Source organism: Ceratosolen solmsi, unplaced genomic scaffold, assembly GCF_000503995.2.
Source record: "Ceratosolen solmsi marchali unplaced genomic scaffold, CerSol_1.0 scaffold47, whole genome shotgun sequence".
In the NCBI taxonomy this organism is placed as follows: domain Eukaryota; kingdom Metazoa; phylum Arthropoda; class Insecta; order Hymenoptera; family Agaonidae; genus Ceratosolen; species Ceratosolen solmsi.
This window is the reverse complement of record NW_011948419.1, coordinates 8,896,786-8,920,974: the sequence shown is the minus strand read 5'-3', so window position 1 is coordinate 8,920,974 and position 24,189 is coordinate 8,896,786. Positions and strand designations below refer to the sequence as shown.

Here is a 24,189-nt window from a genome sequence, read left to right as displayed (position 1 = left end):
TTAAGATAAACACAATAGCATTCCAGTGTTCGATCAGAGCACTACAATCACCATAACCTCTTAGTGATAATATTCAATAGATTATAACCTACTTCTTGTTACAGTAAATCATAATCTCACCAGTGACATGCAGAGAATAAGAAATTGATTATCCTCTAATTATCCAATGAATAGATATATCAACACCACAAGATTATTAAGAAATATAAATATCATTTGTAAGTTAACCAAGGTTAATAATTCCCATTGGAAATAAAGTAAAATAAATGAATCAAACAGCAATAATAAAGATATGTGTTAATTATTGAATCAATGCATTAACCCTTTACTTGCCCGGCAACCCCAAACAACATTTAGTGGGTTTTTTGTTCTAAGTTGATTTTTACACGTTTGGCTGACGAGTCAGATTATGGAATTATTTTCCGAACAATACCAAACATAAGTAATCAATTAATTTCTGAATAATTAAAGTTGAATATTGACATTTTAGATTTTGTGATACGTTCTTGCATTTATCTGTGAACTAACCTTGAAAATTCGACACGGAACTTTATTAAACATTTATTATTTCATACCACGTACTTTTCTAAAGTTGTGATCATTATTAACAAAAAATTTTTGATTTCTAACTCTAGTTTCAACTATATGAAATCTATATGAAATCAAATAATTTTTCATTTAAACGTATAACAAGAAATACTTAGTAGTTAGAAAGTATTACTTTAAAGACAAGAATACTAATATAAAATATGCCTTGTGATATAGCAATTACCGCTCATTTACTTTATATAAATGCCATATGATATAACGATTTTCTAATATTATTTCATAGGTTTCTACAAGCAACTTCCAGAGCCAATATCGTCCGAGGCATGTCGTAAATTGCAATATCGACGTAAAAGTGATAGTATCAAACGTAAAGTGCGAGAAAGATTTTTGAATATTTGGTGAGTCCGATCATAATTTAAAAATTTTTTATTTATATTTTTTATGTTATATATTTATTATGTAACTATTGAAATTTTTTATTTTTGTATCTGCTTTTTGATATAATAAAATTTGTAAAGATCGTTAAAAAAAATCAAATAAAAATATACAATAGAAGTAAATATAATACGAATTAGAATACTATTTTATGTATCATACATCATGCTAGTTATAAATTAATTTTAATATGCAATTTTTATTACACTAATAGATTGCTAATGTTTTACTCAAAATTTATCTATTATATTATAAATATAATATTAAATAATTTCAAAATAAAAATAGTATCCGTAACATCAATCTTAAGAAAAAAATAAGAAATGAACTATTTAAAATAACTTCCATCTGTTTAATTTCTATTTTATTACTTATTTAATTAAGATTGTTCTAAATGTTTTGATTTAGGATAATTTATTCATTTCATTTATTGACTCGATAATTTTTAACGGTGTATTTACTACTTTTATTATTCTTTAAATGAATAATAATTTGATAATCATTAAGGCTCATTTAATCAACAATAATTGAACAAAACGTTTGATTGAATAGCCTTTCGCAATATTGAGAATATTGTTGATATTCCATCGATACGCTTATTTCGTTTGACTCCGGCAAATCCATTTATAATTCTATTAATACAAAACAATCTATAATTCTATGAATAATGAACAATGAAATTACATACTAAGACATGATTTAACAATTCAACTCGAAATATGATAAAGAAGATAATTATAGTATGCAATCTATTGAATGAAAATAGATACAAAGGAATTTGGAATGGATACATTATTAAAAATGAGACGCTTAATACAAGGGTATGAGACTGCCACAATTAACATATGAATGTTTTTGTTACCAAAATACTTGAAACCAATAAATAAAATGACCGAACTTAATAATTTGAAAAATTAATCTGTTTTTGTTAACAACATTATCAAAATCTGTTTGTTTCATTTTCGATACAGGTTATAATTGATTTCATTTCACTCATAACAAAACTTACATTAACACTTGAACATAAATATAGCGTTATAGAACAATTCGGCAACAATCGATTTAGAAATACCAATAATTAATATAGAATTTCTTTACACTATGTCCTAATCTAAGATGTGAAAAACTATTATGCAGTTTCCAATATCTGCCAAAACAATTGTAGAAAGTTCATGTCCCACTTACTTTTAGCAAAATACACAGATCCCACTAAGGCATCGCTTACTAATTACATCACTCAGAAGTGGAACATGATATGTAACAGTTAACAATAAAGTATTGACGCTACCTATTTTTATCAAACTGCAAATATATGCAATAGAAAATTGCAAAAAATTAAATTCGTTTAATGATCGGATATTCAATTGAATCCACGAAGTGTCTTTTTTCATTATTGATTCATTATGCATTTAATAAGTATCGAAATAATCGATTATATTGTAACGATCTAATAGATATATATCACACACAAAAATTTAGTTTAGAGAAAAAATAGTTATAATCAAATATTTATTCTGTTAAATTCATGTAATTAACTATATAATTAATTTATACTATTTAAATATTTTTCACGATATTTGTTCGTCGCGAATTTTATGAAAAATATCAAGATTTAATGATGATATCAATGTATTTGTTCGGGATTGGAGCAATTTCCAAGAATTTAAAAATGGGAAAAGTATAAGCCTTCTAACGCTTATGTTTGTAAATATTGATTGGGCGAATTCTCACATATTCTACGCCTTATTTTCTAATGTCCTAGAATATTTCCGCGTAACATCGTCGATTGAAAAATCTCGAACCGTCCAAGCCTTCTGGACTTCTCGAATATTCTAGAGCTTGGTTTCTGAGTAAGCTGCCACGCGAATATTGAAGAGCAACTTGCCACGCTCCTGTGCTCATTGTATTTTTCTCCATCAATCAGTTATCAGTTATTACTCACACAATCACAAAACTCCGCCATATACCAGTCAATCAGTTGTACTAAATACACATGATAAGATCGTAAGCCAACAGTGAAGCCAAATAATTTCTAACTAATTTAAGTGAGCCATAGTTAAACAGTTAAGAGTGCTGATTGCATTTCAAGAGTGAATATTAAATAAGAAGCGCACCACCTACGCACTCGTTACACATGCAGCTAAGACATTAGCAGGCTATTCTCTGGATTCAAGAACTAAGACGTTACTGCGATCGAAGCTGTACTCAGGATTAAAAGTCGTACGTAGTACTATACAAGGAGTGTAGTAATTTTCACAAAGCGCGCTTCAGCAAGAGGACTCGGAGCTTTACAACCTTCAACCTCGACTTGCAGTGAACGCTATCTCCGCGTGAAAACCACTAAGGAACTCATAGATTCTCAATACTATCTTAGAATCGTATTTATTGTGTAGTTTATAAATAAATAAAGAGGAATAATACCAAGATATACTATGTGTTAAATATTCAATAAATGCCCCATCCCTTTCCACTTGCCAGCAATCCTTCAACATTGAAACATTGAAACATCCGAACATTGCTTAAATATTTGATGGTATTCAAATTTATGAAGCTAAAACTCAACAATTACAAGTAATTAGGAATATTCTAAATTATTTATTAGGTTCTTGAGCAGAGTTCAAATGATATCAATATTTATACCTGATATCACTATTAAATAAAACTCTTGAATGATATATTAAAAAAGAGAAGGAAAGTAAATTTACTCTACTATCAAATAAAGAAATTTTAAATAATATTAAACAATGTTTAATAAACTATAATAATTTACTAAATACTACATAGAAGCAATTTAATAATATTTTAATACCTAATATCTACTGTTATTTGTTTAAGACTTTTCATATAAGACTTTTTTATTTTCTTTTTTAACATTGAATTTATCATAAAATTAGAGTATAAATAGATTACAAAGCTTCAAGTTCTTTATAATAATAATTTAAACACTATTTCTTAAGACAATTTCATCATCTCAACTACATTAACTGAGTTATTATCAATATTAAATCTATTAAAAGAATAAATAATAACCTGCATTTCAATTCGTAGCAATCTCGTTCAAATTGAAACAAATTAATTTATTGAAATCTAAAATATTTATACCTTCTAACTTTTAAACTAGACTATAAGATTTTAGATTCATAAACTAGTATAATTATTTGTATTCAGTCACTTGTAATATCTTAATCCTTATCTTGAAATCTATACAAAACCAAATTTGAAAACAAATGATACATCTGTCTATTAATAATTAAGGATTATTAATAATACATACAATATTGCGTTCGAGATAAAATTCAAAGGTAATTGTTGAAATTTTTGAACATTCAGAAGAATAAAAATATCTAATTATTTACATTACTCGTTTCATTTAACATTGATATCGAAACAATAACAACAGCACTTATGCATATGTGAATTGTTTGTTATATTATGTGTTAGTGGAACCGAACCAACGTAGGTCATTAAATTGTGCCGCTTTTAAATATTCATATAAATCTGTAAGATAATATAAAGACAATGAAAATGATTTGACTTTTGCACGTGTATACATCAGTTCAATTATTCTATACTAATAAGTTAGAAAATATTATGGTTCCGATTTTCTAAATCAATAAAAAATTTATGTCCTTTGTAGTTTATGTATTTGAATGAATTATAACCATTGTATATCACAATATCAACTACAATACTTACAAAGCATTTAACTTATATTCCGCTTTTATATATCTATTTTTCTTTCTTCTGATATCACGTTATGATCCCGTTATGATAATTATTGAGAATGGAGTTATGCAATAGAGATTAAAAACAAATTGTACTTAAAAAGACCAATTTATAGAAGAGAACTTAAACGTGATTTGCAACAGTGTTGATATTTTTACTGAATATTTAAAAAAATGAATTTAGTTTTAGTTTCGATATCATTTTACTATTCTTATTTTACAAATTTCATAATTAAACTCCACAAGGTACAACTATAGTTTTAATTAAAAATTAGTAATTAGAATAAAGTATATTTTACATTACTGCATTTGTTCGAAAAAGTGTTGTTTATTTGATCCGATTTATTCGAAGGATCAAATGTATTTAGTTTTCTGGCTCGAACTGCCAAGTTAAATAGTTCAGTTTATTTGTCGCCCGCTTTAACGTAGCTTAGGAAAGGACATAAGTGAAAGTGCTGTAAATATGTACAGTGTGCGCAAACTTCTTTAGGACATCGTTTCTTTGGTTTTATTGACAATTACACTATTGTATTCACTTCTCGTGGTAGAGAGTGTATTCTGTTCGATCACAATGATGTAGTTGCTCCTTGGTGATGGTGACGATGTTGTCGATGACGTAATGGGGATCAGATATGGATTTTGTATATTCCTTGAAGGGGAATATGGCTTGGTTGAGGTTTTTGTTAAAGTTGTAAAGGTTATCAGGGTGAGCCGACCATACTCATAAAGGGGGTATGGAATTATTTGTGGTCTGTGCTAACGTTGTAAAGATTAGTAGGGAGAGCCAACCATACTTATAAAGGGATTATGGAATTACGAATGGTCTGTGCTAACATAGCAAGGATTAGTAGGGTGAGTCAACCATACTCATGAAGGATATTCTCAATAAAGACTCCTGGTATACCTTCGTATAAAGGAGGGTCCGATACCATGCTTTGTGTAATCAACTATTTCCTAGTACTACGGTTAGCCTTTGAATGGTTGTTAACCGTTGCACACTGGAGAATTGAACGTATATTCTTTGCAATGGCTGCGCTGAGAGAGCGTATGTTGCGTGACTTTCTCTCCGCTGTAGACTACGTTTGATGGCGTGGCTAGGGCGTGGAGGACTGGCTAGGACGAGTAACTGACTCGGAGGAATAACCGACACTGTGTACTGAGTGACTGCTAAGTTATAACTACGAGGAGTGCTTAAATAAATTTAATAAATTATAATAATAAACTAAATACATTATGGACAATAAATTATTGACAATAAATTATTCTTCTTCGTGTAAGCCATAGAATTTAGCATAGAAATATATATTTAAAAAAAACAGATTAATATTTTTATGTAAGTATATAAATTGTATAATATTTATAAATATGTAAATTACAAAAAACCATTTGTAACTATTAGATGTTGTACCTTTCGAATAAAGATTTATTTTATGAAATATTTATGATTTGATTAAATGAATTTGTGTATATAAAAACTCGATTTAATTTTTTTACACTTTTTTTCGATGGAGACTAGGAAAACGAGAAATTAAACTATAACTTTATACTTTCTAAATATTTTCTTGACAGCTTAAAATTCATAGAAAAGTTAAATATAATTTATTTATAATTTATTTAAAAATAAGTTTTTTTAACTAATTTTAATATTGTTCTTCATAAACGCTTGAAAAAAAATAAACTCTAATTTTTGTAATGTACTGTTATTGGATAAAATATGTTGTATCAAAATTTTAATGAAATTAGGAGTCTTATTTAATTAAAAATAAAATAAATTCTATTTTCTCTTTGAACATAAATATTCAAATATATCTAATAAATATATATAACATGAAATCAAATAAAATTATTCAAAATATATATATTTCACCATCTGAATACTTTATTAGATATTCATTATAGTTACATTGTTTTAAAACAATAAATTAAAAATATAACTAAAATTTTCTTGAAAAATTTTTTATTGGTTTTACTAATTAAAGAATTACATATTTCGTCTGTAAAACAAATAACAATTTGTTTGAATTTTAACATACACATTATTGGGAATTTCTATCAAATGGTATCTCATAAAAATAATTGGTTTATAGTTTCGTTAATGACATTTTAACGATATCGCTATCAAATATTTGCAATGAGCGTTTTTTCTAAATTTGACTAACAAAATATTCAAGCTTTGCAATGTAATAATATTTATGTAGATATTGTACGACTAGACGAGAATTTCCTGTAAGTTAATATTTCTTCATTTCATTTCATTCAATCAATTACTGTCGTTACCGTGAGTATTATTCTTGATTATAATGACATAACTAATAGTTTAGCATCATTCTGATTTCTTTAGTCTAAAAAGCTCAGGATTGGATAAAAGTTCATTACAAGGAACTTAGATTTTATTCATGAAAGTACATCAATTATTTTAATAATTAGAATATAATAACAATAATATAAATGAATAAATTAAAATAATTTAAATTAAAATTTTTTATATTGTATTAAATCTATTTTATAATATCATGCCCTTAAATTTTTATGTAACAATAATAAAGAAATTATTACAAATAATATTATAAACTTATGGGATTATTTATTTAATAACTAATTTAATAACTATTTATTTATTTAATAACTTATTTAATAACTATAGATATCGAGAAAAATGGTAATCAAATTATATAGGATTCGTTAATATTCAGCGGAGACAGTACATTTTCCTTCGCATACGCGATCTGCTGCAGAAAATTTAGAAGTAGGTCAGAATTTTAAATAGTTCATTTTACAAAGATATATTGAATGACGTATAAAAAATTGAATGCATAATTTTATTCAATGTATATTCAACCATATTGTATAGTTGCATATCTCGGTATATCACTGAACTTATAGAAGTAAGAACATTAAAGCTCTTATTATTTATTGATAGCACAGCTCAAAATATTTGCATCATCTGAGATCTCGGACTCACAGCCCCTATTTTATATACACACTGAAATAGTTCGAATTTATTCAATTCATTTTTGTTGAAAGATTTATATATATCTATATTACTTGCATACAACATAACTTACGTTGTATAATATAATAACAAGTATTAAATTCCACTTTGATATATGCTAAATATTCAGCATTTAATGGTATTGAAATAATTAAAAATTATGTTAAATTACGCAAAAATTTATCCAATAACAGTATTTGTATTAAGAATTACAATCCATAGCATAAATTTGAAATAAATAAATTTTAGAAGAGATTACTGAATAAAATGTATACAATAAAATAAAATAAATATAAAAAGGTATTTATTGTATGATGAATTTTAAAATAATACTTAAAATTTAAATTATATTTATACTTTAAAATAAATTAATATTTCTAATGTCATAAAATCATCGTATAAAGTTATTTAATAAAATAATATTTCACAGAAAACTTAAATATCTCATTGATTTTGCACCTAAAACTTTTTTCCCAATTAGGAAACAATTAAAAAAATATTTCCAGTTAAAAGCTATTGCAATATATATTTAATTAACGCTTAATTGAAGAGAACGTAGTATTTTCCATATTATCACAATAACATAATTATTTGAGTTACAAAAGATTGCAAAACATTTTAAATACGACGAGATAATATTGATTTTATTAAATAATTATTATGATTGTTTTTTCACTGAAATGTATTGAAATTTCATATTTAAATGTAGAAGTTTTATAGTATGATGACAATTAATATGTAATACAACTTTAATCCAAAATAGAATTTGATTCTAAAAATGTTGCAAACATAATTACAACAGGCTATCATTTAAAAGAAACTTCATCATAATTCTTTAAACTATTGTATGGAAAATTTTTAAAATATCGACTGGTAATATAATTCTAGCAAAAATAAATAAAGTGTACATTTTATTTGCTTTCAATGTATTTATCAAGTTATTTATCAAAAAATTAAAACCTGTTAAGATGATCAAGAGTTAATCCAGATTATTATATTATTTCTGACATAATAAGTTTATTATAAGTTGCCGTTGTAAGAAAACTATAGTAGTAAATTTTTTTGCAAAAAATAAACATCTATAATTATTATAGAATAAAGTGAATTATAATTCAAAAGCAATCCATGAAATTGATGTAAAAAGTGCACACTATTTCCGTTATGTCTCATGTAGTAAATAATTTAATCTGCTTTTTTTCACTTATTTCCTGATTGAAAAAAGATTACGAAGAATCAAAATGGAAATGTGGCAAAAAAAAATAGAAAAAGATGAATATAAGGTAATCGTATATAAAGCTCAGGCTATTACAACAAATAATCTTACTTCTACTTTATTTTTCAGTTTTAAAATGTAAATGTAAAATGGAATATAAAATCTGTAGGTTAGAAATAATTCGCCATATGTTTACTTAATACCCCAATGTATATATAAGAATATAAATAAAATTTGACATAAGAATATAAATAAAAATTTATTAAAAAAGTGATCTAAGTAATAAGTAACACTTTAAAATTAGATAAAATAAACAAATTAAAGTAAAATTAACATATTCTCTTACAATACTGATTCTTTTCTGTTAATTATATTAATTCTTTTATATTTTTTGTTATTTATCTAATTAATTTTATAAATTTACTCATAATAAACATTAATATTTTCGTTGTTTATACAGATATAACATTTCAATTTCTTAATCCTGGCATTAAATATTGTATTTTATAATTATTGTTACTTCATACTTGTATTAAAAGTTAATTCTGTAAATATTTCTAATTATAGATAGAATTTACATTATATACATTCATTCAATAATATTTTATAAGAAATTCTATTACTATTATTTCGAACAATTGCATTTACTACAATTCATTACCGAGAATTTTATATGACTTTATCTAGTATTATCATATTAGCGTAAGTAGTTTAAAATAAGTAATATTTACTTTAACTGTTATTTACTAAGATAAGAACAACAATTACAAATACTTGTATGAATTCAATAAGTTAATTTGATATATTAGTTGAGCTTAATTAGATTATATAAAAAATTAATTTTTTTCTGCAATTATTTATCTGGATTATAAAAAATTATGAAATATCAATAGATAATTAATGCAAACAATATCTATAAATCCAAAAAGAACAGTGAGTACAAATTTTAAATTTTAATAAAGATGTAACTCTTATTATAGTTATTAATCATCTTTTATCTAATTATTTAGTTATTTATATTTGTTGTCAAGTAATTTTTTGTTAATGAATAAATTAGAGATTGGAAAATATTAATAATAAATTATCTAACATATCTGCAAATGTATGAGTCAAATTATTTTTGAATTAATATATATTCAATTAGTAAAATTTATTTATGATAATTAAATAAAAAACATACGATCACTCTTTATAAACTGCGTTTATAAATTCTCATATAGCTTAAAAAATCCATAACCCTTTTGTATGATCTATCATTATTTTTTGCTTCTAGAATCAAATAACATTATTTGCCTATCATATGAAGATATTTCATTCAATGTATCGTTTTAATTATGTTATGTAATCATAAACAAGATATCTATTAATGCTGAGAAGCGAGACCAGCGAAAGTCCCGATATTTATTTGCTTTCATTTCTACGATATAATTACGAATGAGTTTAGACAATTCAGAGGCCAATGAATTTAAATTATGAATTATTTATATATTTAATTATGTATTTGAATTTGCATAACGATGTTCTTGAGTTTTAAACGTGAAAATATTTTCACCTTAATATTAAATTTGACTGCATTAACGCCTATATAATTTTAAACTATATATATTATACTAATATAAATTATATTTTTATTAATATTCTTGCAGGCAATGAAAAAACTATTTAAAAAAATCCAATTTGTTATTTTAAAATTGTATTAACGATTATTATAATTATACATAATACAAATTTTGTCAGAAATAAATATTTTGTGAAAAAGGCACGTTATATAACAAGAAAAACTAATTTTAAATTTACTGAATGATATCGAAATCCATAAATTATTCAATAAATAGGAGACAAGATCAATAAAAACACAAATATATAATTTACTATCATAGAAAAAAAGTTTATTACAATAAAAACATAATATTTAAAAAACGAACTATTTAATTAACATAAAGAAATAATACAAAATAATAAAAAGTTTGCCAATTACACAGAAACAGAAATGTATAGTAAATATAGTTTATACATAAATATCAATAATAAAGGAGTTAAAAGGTACACTTCGGAAAAGGCAATAACCGGGATATGAATAAAATTAATAAACAGATTATACAAACAAAAGTTTAAATTAAACTTATTCGAAATTTTATATCAATCAATTATGAGTAGAAGCAACAAGCTATTACTCTATAATAGAAATATTAATAAAACTGAATCTGAAGGCCTAAACAGTAAATAAACCTAATACACAACGAACTAAAATTACATAATTGCTATTAGAATAAAAATTTCACTTATTGTATAATAAATTTAGCAATAATATTGTCTAATAAAAATATATAAGGTTTCAGATGAAAATTAATTTAATTTAATAAGAGATAATGACGCGTATTGATACCAATAAAAAATTCAGTACAATTTTATAACGCAGACTATTCGAATAAAAAAGCACAAATTTATTAAAATAATAAGAAAAATAAAAATCTATTTCGAAAATGCAATAGTAATTGATACAAAAGTTAAAATTAGACTAATATACCTTATTTTAGTATGTAGTATAGGTACAACATACATTTACAGAAAGAATAATGTTATTTATATACATTAAATGCATTTGGGAAATTAACTGTATAAACCTAATTTAATTATATAGTAATTATATATAATAACGATTGCCTTAGGTATACTACAAGATTTTTCTTAATATGCTTCTTTCTTATATTTTATTGTAAAGCTGTTCGAAAATTGCACTGATCCGGCTCGAAGGATTAAATGTTTGAAAGTGTGTGATTTTGTAACTCGAACTGCCAAGTTCGATAGATAATTATGATTTGTCGCCTGCCCTTGTGGATGCTTGGGAAGAAATCAAGTGGAAGGGGTTTACAGTGTGCGCTTCTTTCTTTAATATGGTTTATTAAAGTTTATTCACAATTACATTATTGTTGTGTTGGATTTATGTGATGGAAGGGTATATACTATGTTCAATCATGCTGATTCAGTTGTTTGAACTGAATCTGATTGATGAATATGATAGTATCATGCTTATCTTGTAAGTATTAGTGATGATTTATACCTTCGACTTGGTTTACTCACAGAGAAAACGTAGCCTTGATCTGTTCTCTGTCGAACCTCCACCATCCCGGATGCTCCGTGTAGTTGATTAGTTTCACTATTTCGGATTCTCCGTAGTTATAGTCTAGCACATGCTTGATTTGAAAGGGAGAGTGTCAGCTCCTTTATTTTGCAGCACAGGAGAATAGATGCGTCTTCCTTCTTCGGTGGTCGTACCTTGAGAGTGTATGGCGAATAGCTAGTTGACTGAGTAGCATGACTGACTGGCTACCTGGCGGAGAAACTATAAGCGCCGTCTCGTCATGTGCTTGTCTTAAAAATTTACGCGGCAGCTTACTTGGCTGACAACAATGCATAGGTGTTGCGGACAACATTGCAGAACGTTCGAGTCTAATGCTTTAGAAGTTTCGAAAATTCTGAGAACCACGGCTTTAGAAGGTAGGAGAATTCCAACCGACATTGCTATGCGGAGACCAGATAAACATTGTAGGAAGTTCAAGAATAAAGCTTTAGAAGTTTCGAGAATTCCGGGAATCAAATGTTTATGAAATTCGTGAGCTCGAAAACTTATACATTCCCGAGAGCCTAAGGGCTTGATAAAGAATTCAATTCCGAACAGCTATGTATTATATTATATTGTTATATCATAATAATAAATATCATATATCATAATAATAAATATCATATATCATAATATATCATAAATCAATTAAATTTATTTGTTTATTACATAGTGTATAATCAAAAATTTGTACGTTAAAAAATCAATCTTTTAACAATTTTTCTAAACAATTACAATGTAAAAGTTTAACGAAAAAATTAAAAATATAACTTAAATTTTAAATGTTTTTTCTTTATTTGTATTATTTTTATAATATTTAATAATCAAACTATACAAACAAAAAATGGGCAAATATTTTTAATTATGCAGATGACAAATAGAATTTTTAAAACAGTTTAATAGATAAATATTTCGTTAATAATTAGAAATTTTAATAAATATTTAAATGTAAATAAAAATTAAATAATATAATATTATGTTCATTTAAGAAACATGAATAATTTGGTAGTTTCTATAATAGTACAAATGTTATATTAAAATTTTTATATAATTTAACAATTAAAATTATAATGTCATTTAAATAATCATTTTTAAATGGATTCAATTTTTAAAAATATTTTAATAACTATTTTAAAAAAACTAATTTTATAAAGTAAAATTGTTCTCATTGCTTATACAAACTTTATTTTTCTATATTTTTCAAATTTTTAGAATTCGTAAATTTTAAAAATTTATTTTTTGAAAAACAAAGAATCATTTGATATTATTGAAAAATAAAATCAATCTTCAATTTTTCAAACTTGTTGATTTCATTGAAATTAAAATAAAATTAAACAGTCAATATTGATAATAAATTTACGTTACTAATAAAAGATTCGATTTACTAATAAAAAGTTATCATTTTAAGTTTTATAAAAAACCTTTATTTAATAAAAATAAAGAAAATTTGTTACTTCTAAATAACCCAATATGCTTTATAATGAATGTGTATTCTTATATCAGTGGGTTTATTTATAATCCGTACACACCGTAGGTTAGAGGAAGGGCCTGAGTTAACTGAACAATAAATTTGCACATAGAAATAATAAATTAATATAAACTCTAATTTTTCTCCACCCCTTAGTTTTCAGTGAATCCAGTTATATAATACTCAGTGATTACTTTGATTTTATTGTAATTATAAATCAAATAAAAGTAGTTACTTACAAAACAAAATCTTTGAGACATACCCAAACGACTGTAAGTTTTCATTGCTTCAATGCTATTTTTTTTATTGTCTACGTAAAGTACTAATTTCGTTATGAAAAGGATACGAATTAGTGGGAAATTACTTTCTTGACATTTTTAATTTAATACTGTTTTTAATAGGGTATATGGATTGGTGATGCTCATTAGATGGCGTTGGCTGATAACAAAAAGCAAAAAATTGACTACTTTATTGAGAATCAAGGGATTGCGGTTCTTGTTTCAGTGATGTCGTCGTATCTTCGAGTGTTCGCGAATGGCTGCGTTCGCCTGCCTTTGATGCACGACAATGGGAAGATGAAGAATTGCTCCTCATGCTCCAAACTATGTTCGTGGAACTTGAACTGCCACATAAATTTAACATACCCTTATCAACGTTACGAAACTTTATCTATGAGGTATACAATAATTATAACGAAGTGCCCTTTCATAACTTCAGGCATTGCTTCTGCGTTGCACAGATGGTACGTATCGCATTTTTATTCTTGCTGCTATATGTAAGTTTTTTATTTTTATTTCAAAATTTATTTGTCGCCATTAAATAAACATACTATTTTATCACAAAAAATATTTTCATTCTAAATTTATATTTACTCTATTTCATAAAAATATATTATAGTATTCAATTCAATCCATAGTTTATGTTTTTTTTAGAAAAAATAGATAAAATTGTCAATGTTAACTTGTTTTTTTTTTTATTAATACATAATCAATCAATAAATAAATAATCATGTCAGGTATTAATTTATCATTAGAAATATCCTACAGTAATAACACGACTATTAAATTTATTTTAAATAAATTAATTTTTTTTAAATAAATTTGTTTTAACGTAAGAACATCAAATTAATTTAATGCTTAAAAAGATATTAAACTTGTTTTTTATTAACTTATATTCAATATAAGTGCAAAAAGATATATAACGTAATTGCACAAATAATATGAAATAGTTATAATAAAAAGAGTAAAAAAGGGTCAATAAATATTTGATTACATTAGACTTGAATACAACCTAAATAATAAAATTGAAAGTATTGCTTAAATAAAACAAAAATTTAGTGCACATTATAATTTAATCATTCTATCGATATGATTATTGTATAATAAAAAGTTGATGCTTTATATTCATGAACGTTATTGCCCACATGGAAGGGATAATATCAACTCAAAATATCTCATAATCGCAATGAATTTTTCATTGTTGGTAAAAGGAAATTTGTTTACAAAATTATTTTCTTCCGGTTTTGTTCTTTGACATGATATAAAATCAATATTGATAATGATACAATTTAAATTAAATAAAATAATTAATAAACACAGTTAACCATTTTTGGATACAATTTATTTGAAAAAAGAATTTAGTTGAATTTTTGTCAATATAAAATGGAAATTAATACATTTCGAATAGTTTCAACTTTAAATAATACTGTAAGTAAAAATATTAAATTAAGAAATTGATAAACAAATTTCTAATAAAAAGCGAGATGTCAATTATTTATGTTTGTTCGAAAATTGTAGTGATGTAATTCTTGGCTCGAACTGCCAATGCTTCAATAGCTTAGTTTGCCGCCCGCCCTAGCAGGCGCTCGGGAAGGAGTGAAATGTAGGGGCTGTACAAGAGTCGTGAGAGTTGGTTAATTATATTTATTATACAATTTATTACACAATTTACAAATGGATGTTGTAGAATCTTCTTGAATCTTATATGAAGATACGATTTCTTGATTGGCTTCTTATATAGGAGGTGTCACTACACAAGATGCCTTGAGATAGTTGAATTGATGAATATTGCACAGATAAATAATTATTACACACTTCTGATTGGAGAATGTGAGATAATCTTGATTGTCTTATGTCGGTTCTGCCGCAAGGCTGACAATAATTGAAGAGATAATATGTATCAACGTACTTACAGCGATGTCGTAATTCAATCTCTGATTCAGAGGTAAGGTGGATACAATTGCACGCAGCAAGACGACTGCGTGCGGCGTGACTCTTATACTCACCAGTACTATTCTTGCCTTGAAGTACTAGCACTTATTTCTGCGTTGAGTGAATTTTTTGACTTGGTTTCCGTGGACAATTAATTTCTATTACTTGACCTTGTCCTAGACTGCTCACTCTCACTCTGTGTGATTTGTTTTTTTCGGAAGAAAGGCCTTTGGCTGCCCACGCGGACTGCGTATTCCAATAATCACCCGCGAACAGCGACTTTTCGCTGTCTTGTTCTCATCTTTAAGGCCTCTTGCCATGAGTCCCCACTCAAGGAGCTTCTGGTCTTAGTTTTCCAATCAGGGCGCGCCGCTTTTCGGAGGCATGATGAATGTGCACACCCTTTCCCCACTTCATAAGAAATTAGGCTTAGACAATGAGAGTATCGAAAGGGTATCTCTGGCGGCAATGCGTGAAGTGGAAGATTTGCCCCTCTCCGGGACTCATCGTGGTCGGGGTGATTTTCGGTCAAGCGTCTTCGCTTGGCCTATGCAAGCAGCAACGGTTGTCGTACTTGACAACAATGCATGCGTATGCCCTTGTGGCATTGAAGGCACACGTGCGACGCAAATGTCGAGACTCGCGCGTGCCGAGTTTCGGGTCGCAACGGATTTTAAGAAATGTTTTCATTCAACTGTTTAGAAATATTTTAATCCTCAAAATATACTCTTGTAAACAAGCTAGCCGAGTTTTGATGGTAAGTCGCAAGGGTCTTCATTGCATTCAAAACAATTACTACGTCTTTAATACGAAAGGCAATAAATGGCTGTTTACGTGTTCACAGATGTACAAACCTTTTCGAGTCTCATGCAACACTGGCGAGACATTCTTAGTTTTTCGTATCCGTTCGATAATTCCCTTTTTATTAGCTGTTGAAGGTTTTTCTAGTAAATATAATTCGAGAGATTTTCTTTTCACTCTCGAACAATGTTGCTACAACTAAGTTATATCTGAAATAATAAAAAATAAATTATTAAAATATCAATTTTAACAAAATTCTTTGATAAAATAAGTCATAATTATTTATAGAATAATTTCGAAAAACACCAATCTAGTATTTTTGTAACTGAGAACTAATATCTTGCTGCTATATTTAATAATCACTTTGTATAAATTTCATTTTCATTAATTAAATTTTTTGTTTAATATATACAGTTAAAATTTATTTTTATGCCAATTTTAATTTTCTGATAATGTAATGATAGAATTAAATATCAAAAAAAGAATATAATTAAAAATAAATATTTTAATATTTATTAATAATTTTAGTAAACTTAAAAAACTATATATATGCTTTTGAATATTAATAGTTCTTTCTATACTTGGAAAAAATCGTACATTATATATATTTTTGGGAGTTAGTAAAAATTATGAAATAAAATTATAGTTGGTTTATGAATGTGAAAGCTTGTGTAATCACTTTAAGTTTACGTTTGTAGTTGAAAAATGCACTTAGTATGTAAGCTTATTATAATTGAAAGTAGAATTACAATTAAAATAACTATCAAATTACTATAAAGCATTTTAAATTAAAATCGAATGAATAAATGTAATAACAATTTAAAATAATAAGCAATTAAAACCTTACCGAACTTCCTTCAAACGAACTAATGACTCTTCATTCTAAATTTTTGTCATAAATTGATAAAAATCAATACATAGAAACATTATTAATGAAATGAATTTCTTTGTATATAAATAATCAACATTTGTACGTTGAATAATATAAAACTTAAATAGTATTAAAAAACCTAAATTACTGAGGACAACAGTTAGAGTAATAAATGCTTAATGGAGATTTACTACAAAAGAATTTCACTAATTTAAAATTAATGATTCACTTCTCAAATTGAAAAATATTGAGTAACAATGAATTCTTAAATTAATAAAACTAATTATGAAAATAATGTCTATGTCCATAATGTCTACAAAATAATATTTAATTCATTTATTATATTTAAAACATAATCTATTCTGCAAGAAATTACTTAAATTACAATATTGGACTTGTTAAAAATAACTGATACATTCACTGTATTTTATTATTAAAAACAAATATATTTGAATATTTTTTATTTATATTTTAATATGTATAATTATCAATTTAAGTATAATCAATTTTATTACCTATTAAAATGAAAATGACAAGTAAAATTAATTAAATAAGACTTTTATTTAACAATAAAAATTATTTTTTAAGTATTTCTAAAAAATTAACTTATTTGTTTTCTATTTTTATTAATATAGAGGTTGGTCAATTTTAATGGATATACTTTTTCATATTTTTTATTTAATTATCATTTATTGATGTTATAAATAGTTTTTTATAAAAACATGTTATATATAATTTATTTATTTTTTTTACAATAAATTTTATTCCTGTGCAACGCTTTGATAATATATATATATATATATATATATATATATATATATATATATATATATATATAATGATATATATACTAATATACTAGTACATTTAAGATTTAATGATAAATAAATAGAATATATAAAAAATTCTAAATGAATAAAGATGAATTTTTCGTAAATGTAAAATAATTAGTAAAAATTAAAAGTTAAGAAAAATCACAGAAAACAAACAGCAAAAATCAAATAACAATAAATAATTTTGCAAATTGATGAGACATAAAATGTAAACAATTACAGATGTACGCAATGGTATGGGCCGTCAATTTAGTGGCAAAAATCGGCGACTTGGAGGTTCTTGTACTGATCGTTTCATGTATATGTCATGACCTTGATCACCCAGGTTATAACAACATCTATCAAATTAACGCTCGCACAGAGCTAGCTCTGCGCTATAATGACATCTCACCTCTTGAAAATCATCACTGTTCTGTGGCCTTTCGTGTCCTCGAGGCACCCGAATGTAATATTTTGGCATCGCTGGATTTGGCAACATATAGAACAATTAGAGAAGGCATTATACGATGCATACTCGCTACTGACATGGCGAGGCACAATGAGATACTCGCCCAGTTTACCGATATTGTGTCCGATTTCAATTACACCAGCAAGTCACACATTAATCTTGTAAGTACTTCTTCCTTGTCCCTCTTTTTTGCCCTTTTTTTATCTTAACAATATCTTTCTTCGCAACTAATAGATTTATTTATTTGTAGTTGTCATGCATAGTTGTAATACCGAATAAATAGATTTTATACTTTATTTTTTAATAAAAAATTTTTTAAATAATTTGTAACTTATATTTATTTGTTTTAAACGAAGAAATACAAAAATATATAATTCTTAAATTTATCGATTTCTAATGTATTTTAAACTATTTTAAAATCTGACAATATTTTATGTTTTATATATTTTATATTTTTATTTACCATATTTCTCAAAACATCAAATATAAATACTTTATTCTATACAAGAATGATTATATACTATAAATTAATACTATAATTATTGTAAATATAATTTTTTTATTTTATAATTTTAATTTGTAATTTTAATCTAGTAGTAAATGAAATATTTAATCTACAATATTTAATTAAATTTTAGTACCAACACACAATTTAAAAATTATTTTTAATATCACATAAGTATAATTTTATTTTAGTAAATATCACCTTGTATTTCCTCGTATAAAATTATTTCTCAAAATGTAAATTTTAATATATATTTATTAATAAGAATAAAATTCTCATAAGATCTCATCTACACAGTTGTCAATGGTGTTGATAAAAGTAGCGGATATCAGTAACGAGGCACGGCCAATGGACGTGGCTGAACCTTGGCTAGACAGTCTTCTTCAAGAATTCTTCAAGCAAAGTGACGCTGAGAAACTCGAGGGCCTTCCAGTCACACCATTTATGGATCGAGACAAAGTGACTAAACCCTCATCCCAATGTAGCTTCATTGGCCTAGTGCTGCTACCTCTCTTTGAAATCCTCGGCGAGCTATTCCCTGAACTACAAGTAAAAAGGAAACAGGATTTTATTTTGTTTTCTTACTTTATATAGCTTACATCTCTCTCTCTCTCTCTCTCTCTATATATATATATATATATATATATATATATAGCGTATTAATTTAAAATATTTTTCTATTATAATAATATGGATTGAAATAAGTTAATATGAGTTCTAATAACGTATATAATGTTTTTATTTAATTTTATACCAAAAAAATTATTGAAAAATATAAAGGTATAACTGTTAAGAATTAATAAAACGTTATTAAGTTATTAAAATATAAAATTCTTATGCCCTCTTATTATGTCACAAAAATATCAACTCTAATTTTCTTAATTATATTTGCAAATTTTAGTAACGAAAATAGTTTAGTATATAATGAAATTATAACTTGTATATTTTAATAATAAAACTTCTACAATATAAGTTATATTCATCAAATTATTTTTACGTTTTATATAATTTGTAATATTAATTTGAATATTTAATTCTAGTAATTATATATAATATACAAAAGTGTAAAATAATAAGCTATTTTAAGATAGTATAATTAAATAGTTGCAATGAAATTGGGCTTTACAAAAATCAAAATAAAATTGGATAACCTAGAAAAGTGTGATTTATAAACAACCTATTGTTCTAGGAGCTGATAGTGGCGCCAGTACGATATGCTTTGGACTACTATCGGCGGCTAAACGAAGCGGCAAAGGATGAGCGGCATCAGCGCAAAAGTATAATAGAACTGGGGGAGCCAAGTGGTTCCTCTGGGTTAGGACTCCTTTCAGACGCATCTTCAAATATTTCAGTCATTCCCGGCCGTACTGGATGTGTGGTTATCAAATCCAACTCTTCGTATAGTATGCGATCACGGCGTTCTACGGGTACCCTCCAATCGCAATCACGATCTATCGAGGACGAAACACCGTATAAACTTGCATTCGAAGAGGCTTCTGATCATGAAAGTAGTGATCCCGAAACTGCGACTGAGGTCGAAGTCAGCGAAAAGACCCTCAAATTCAAGATATCAACAGAAAGCAGAGTAGATGCAAACTATACTCAGGGCCGAAAATCATATCCTGGTAGTCGCAAGGGCAGCCGTGAGAAATCCTCATTAGATCACTATAATCACGATTTGGCGAAAGCGATACAGGAACGTGAACATGAGAATCAACGTAGTCGAGGTGATACCCTCAGTAGTGACATAAGCTCACCGATTAGCACACGCTCTAATGACGGTTCGCGGATTATTCGGGAGATCGAGCGTGATGAGCAACAACGGGTAGTTATCATGCTCGATGAAACGAAAACGGCCGAGGACAATAGTAATCTCATCCTTAATATAACCCAGCAACAACGTAATAACCACTTTAATAACCTTACCCTAAGCAATGAGGGAGCTTGTCACGAAACTAAGTCCATCATCTCTAGACACCTCATCAAAGATGTTGTACGTAATGGTTATTTAATTGAAGCCATATTTTTTCAATATACGAACCCATACACCTACTTATTCCAAAACTATATTACCACATATCTGCATATTATAGATATGACATTATTAATATTTAATGTAAAAAAATGAGTATTTTTAATAATTAAAAAAAAAATTAATTTAAATACGACTAATTTTATAAACAACAAATTCCTTTACTACAATATATATTAAATAATAATTTGACATAAAAATTAATTAATCTCATACAATATTAGTATACATATCTATATTATATTAATAAATTTATATAAACCCTCCTAAATAAAATGCATATTATATATTGAATATATTCTATATTATTATGTTTGTTTGAACTATTTTACCTTTCTTTGTTTAATAAAACTATTCACTTCAGGTGATTATTATACATCCAATTATTTAAGATAATTTCAACTTAAAAAACTGCGAAGAATGACAGTATCATTTATGAACATTAAAATAATTATTGATATTATGATGCATGTAGGTCCGATGTTGCTGTGACGATAAACCAAGTCCAAATAATCACAAATCCTTGCTGTCGCGTTTACGTAATTTGACGGATCGATTGAGTATGAGCTTTGATTCCAAGGAAATACCGATAACAAAATCCGGGAAGTTTCCTATTGTCAAGGTTCTAAATAAGGATATATCGATCACTAGTAGCAGCAGCGGAATAATATCTGGTCCATCAATACAACATAATAACGTTATATCTATATGTAAGAAATGCAACCTCTCAAAAGTCCCTAAGGAACTACAAGGATCAAATTTAACAACTCCTGAAAAATTACCTAGTCATGTAATAGAAAAACGATCTATGACGCTTCCTAAAATAAGGCGATCACAAGACTGTAAAAACAAAAGTTGGCGAATGGTATTTGCCAAAGAAAAGAGGTCCTCTGTCTCATTGGAGGCTCTACCGCCTGAATGTGAATCTACCAATATAAAAAAATTCTACTCGAAACACCGTCGCAATTTCTCAAATCCTGAGGGTAAGAGTCAGGTTGAAAATATTTCTTCCAAAAACCAAAGTCCTTCAATCAAGCAACAGATAAGCTTTAATGAAATTAATGTACATCTAAGTAAACCAAAGATCTTTGTTAATCAAATTAATCCTGGTAGTTCAAATGCAATTGAAAATATAGGTAATTATACTTTTAATGGATTTCAATCTTACCTTAGTCTAAATGATTTCTTAGCAAAACATATAGCAAAATATCAATCAATAAAAATATTTAAATGGAAATATTTAAATGAATTTTTATTTGTAAAATTTAATGATAAAAAATAAATAACAAATGCATGCAAGAATTACTGTTAAAATAAGTTTTTATTAACTGAGTTAAATTTTTTATCTTACCTTTATTTAATATTTTATATATTTAATATTTTTATATTAATTAGTTTAATTATCTAAATCTTACAAAAGTTCATTTTTAAATAATTTTAAAAATAATTTGTAATTTTTTAAATGATTTTTTTTTTAATTAAAAAATACAATATTTGTTTGATATTTAAATAATATTCAATATCGACTATTAATTATTGTACAAAATGAAATATATGAATGAAAAATAAATACATACAATTAAATAAATACTGTCTATTTCAATAATTGATAATAAAGTAATTGTTAATAAAGAACTTGTTATTTACTATTGAATAATCAAATAGTCAAATAACAAAATATTCAATACAAAAAATTTTTTGCTAAATTATATGTACATATAAATGAAGTAAAATAAACAATCCAATCAAATTATTTTTAAAAATAATAAATTAAATTAAACTTGGTATTATCAAAAATTTTCTGAGAAAAACAGACCATTAACTTAAGTGAATTTATATTCAGTAATTTAATACCTGTAAATGTATTTGACATCTAAATTTCGATAATCTCTATTGCAAATTTATTTATTTTATAGTTTGCTGAGTAATAAAAAATAACAAAATAATTATGAACAGGGCGTCTAAATCCAAAACCTCAAATATAATAACAATAAATATTAATATTTAGTGTGATATTTCATGTAAAACATATAGATTTTACAGAAAATTTATTTTCCCAGGTAAAGTGGAGATTCGCAGAAGCTCAGCGAGCATGGAAGATATTTCAAAGATTATGAAACAAACTGAAGTGGGACCTCTGGGTTGCTTGCTTGAACAAAAAAAATCCGAGGAATGCCAGCAACACTCTGGAAGTTTAGATTCAGTGTTGTATAAAGAAGTTGGAAGCGCGCATGTATCAAAAAAGCAGGTAATCATATATGCAGTGAGCTCTTCGTCAACGACTCAAACGAAGAAGCCCTCGGCCAGTCTTTTCTCTCGCATCAAATCTGGTATAACCATTGAGACTGGGGGAACCAAGTATAGTAATAGCGATTCTCTCCACGACCAACAAACCACCAGCTGGATATCATCACTAACAGCGAGCTTTCGACCACGTAAACAAGCCTAACCCTTAATGAAGCAACCAGGATCACCGAGCCGTGGGGAAATTAAATAATGCAATCAGAGCAGTTAAATCAAGTCAACGACGACATTAATCTTAGACTATTCATCAGATAGGTTATTTTGCTGTAAAGGTTTAGGAACCTGACTAAGCATCAACTACTCAAATTCAATTAGCACTTTATTTTCGTTTTGAAATGGCACATTGATATTGTTTTTACTTTTTACATTGTTTCTTAACATTGAACTTTTTCCCGTTATGAAAAATTACCGTTATCTATAAGTCATTTTCTAGATACTGATTTTTGTTCCCATTAGCTGGAATTTTAGCTAAAATTTTAATACAATTATTATACAAATGAAACAATCCTTAATTATTAATGACGCTGTTCATGAATTTTTACTTTGCATAATTTTATTTTAACAAATTCACAAATATTTATTGCATTATAAATTATGATTTCATCTACAATTATCTAATACAGGCATTACTATACCACTCCAAAGTTAATTAATCTCTTCTTACCAATCAGTTGTCTAATAA

The 24,189-nt window shown here is 26.3% G+C and overlaps 1 protein-coding gene across 1 annotated transcript in view; it reads left to right on the top strand.

The window, feature by feature from the left end:
- Positions 1 to 23,870, top strand: part of Pde9 (phosphodiesterase 9) — a 45,234-nt gene extending 21,364 nt beyond the window's left edge. The window contains exons 4-10 of the mRNA XM_011497645.1: positions 833 to 947; positions 14,008 to 14,245; positions 18,441 to 18,827; positions 19,469 to 19,720; positions 20,361 to 21,164; positions 21,679 to 22,339; positions 23,264 to 23,870. Coding sequence (XP_011495947.1) covers positions 833 to 947; positions 14,008 to 14,245; positions 18,441 to 18,827; positions 19,469 to 19,720; positions 20,361 to 21,164; positions 21,679 to 22,339; positions 23,264 to 23,652 — 2,846 coding nt within the window. The 3' untranslated portion in view covers positions 23,653 to 23,870. The remainder of the gene's footprint in view (positions 1 to 832; positions 948 to 14,007; positions 14,246 to 18,440; positions 18,828 to 19,468; positions 19,721 to 20,360; positions 21,165 to 21,678; positions 22,340 to 23,263) is intronic.
- The last annotated feature ends 319 nt before the right edge of the window (positions 23,871 to 24,189 follow it).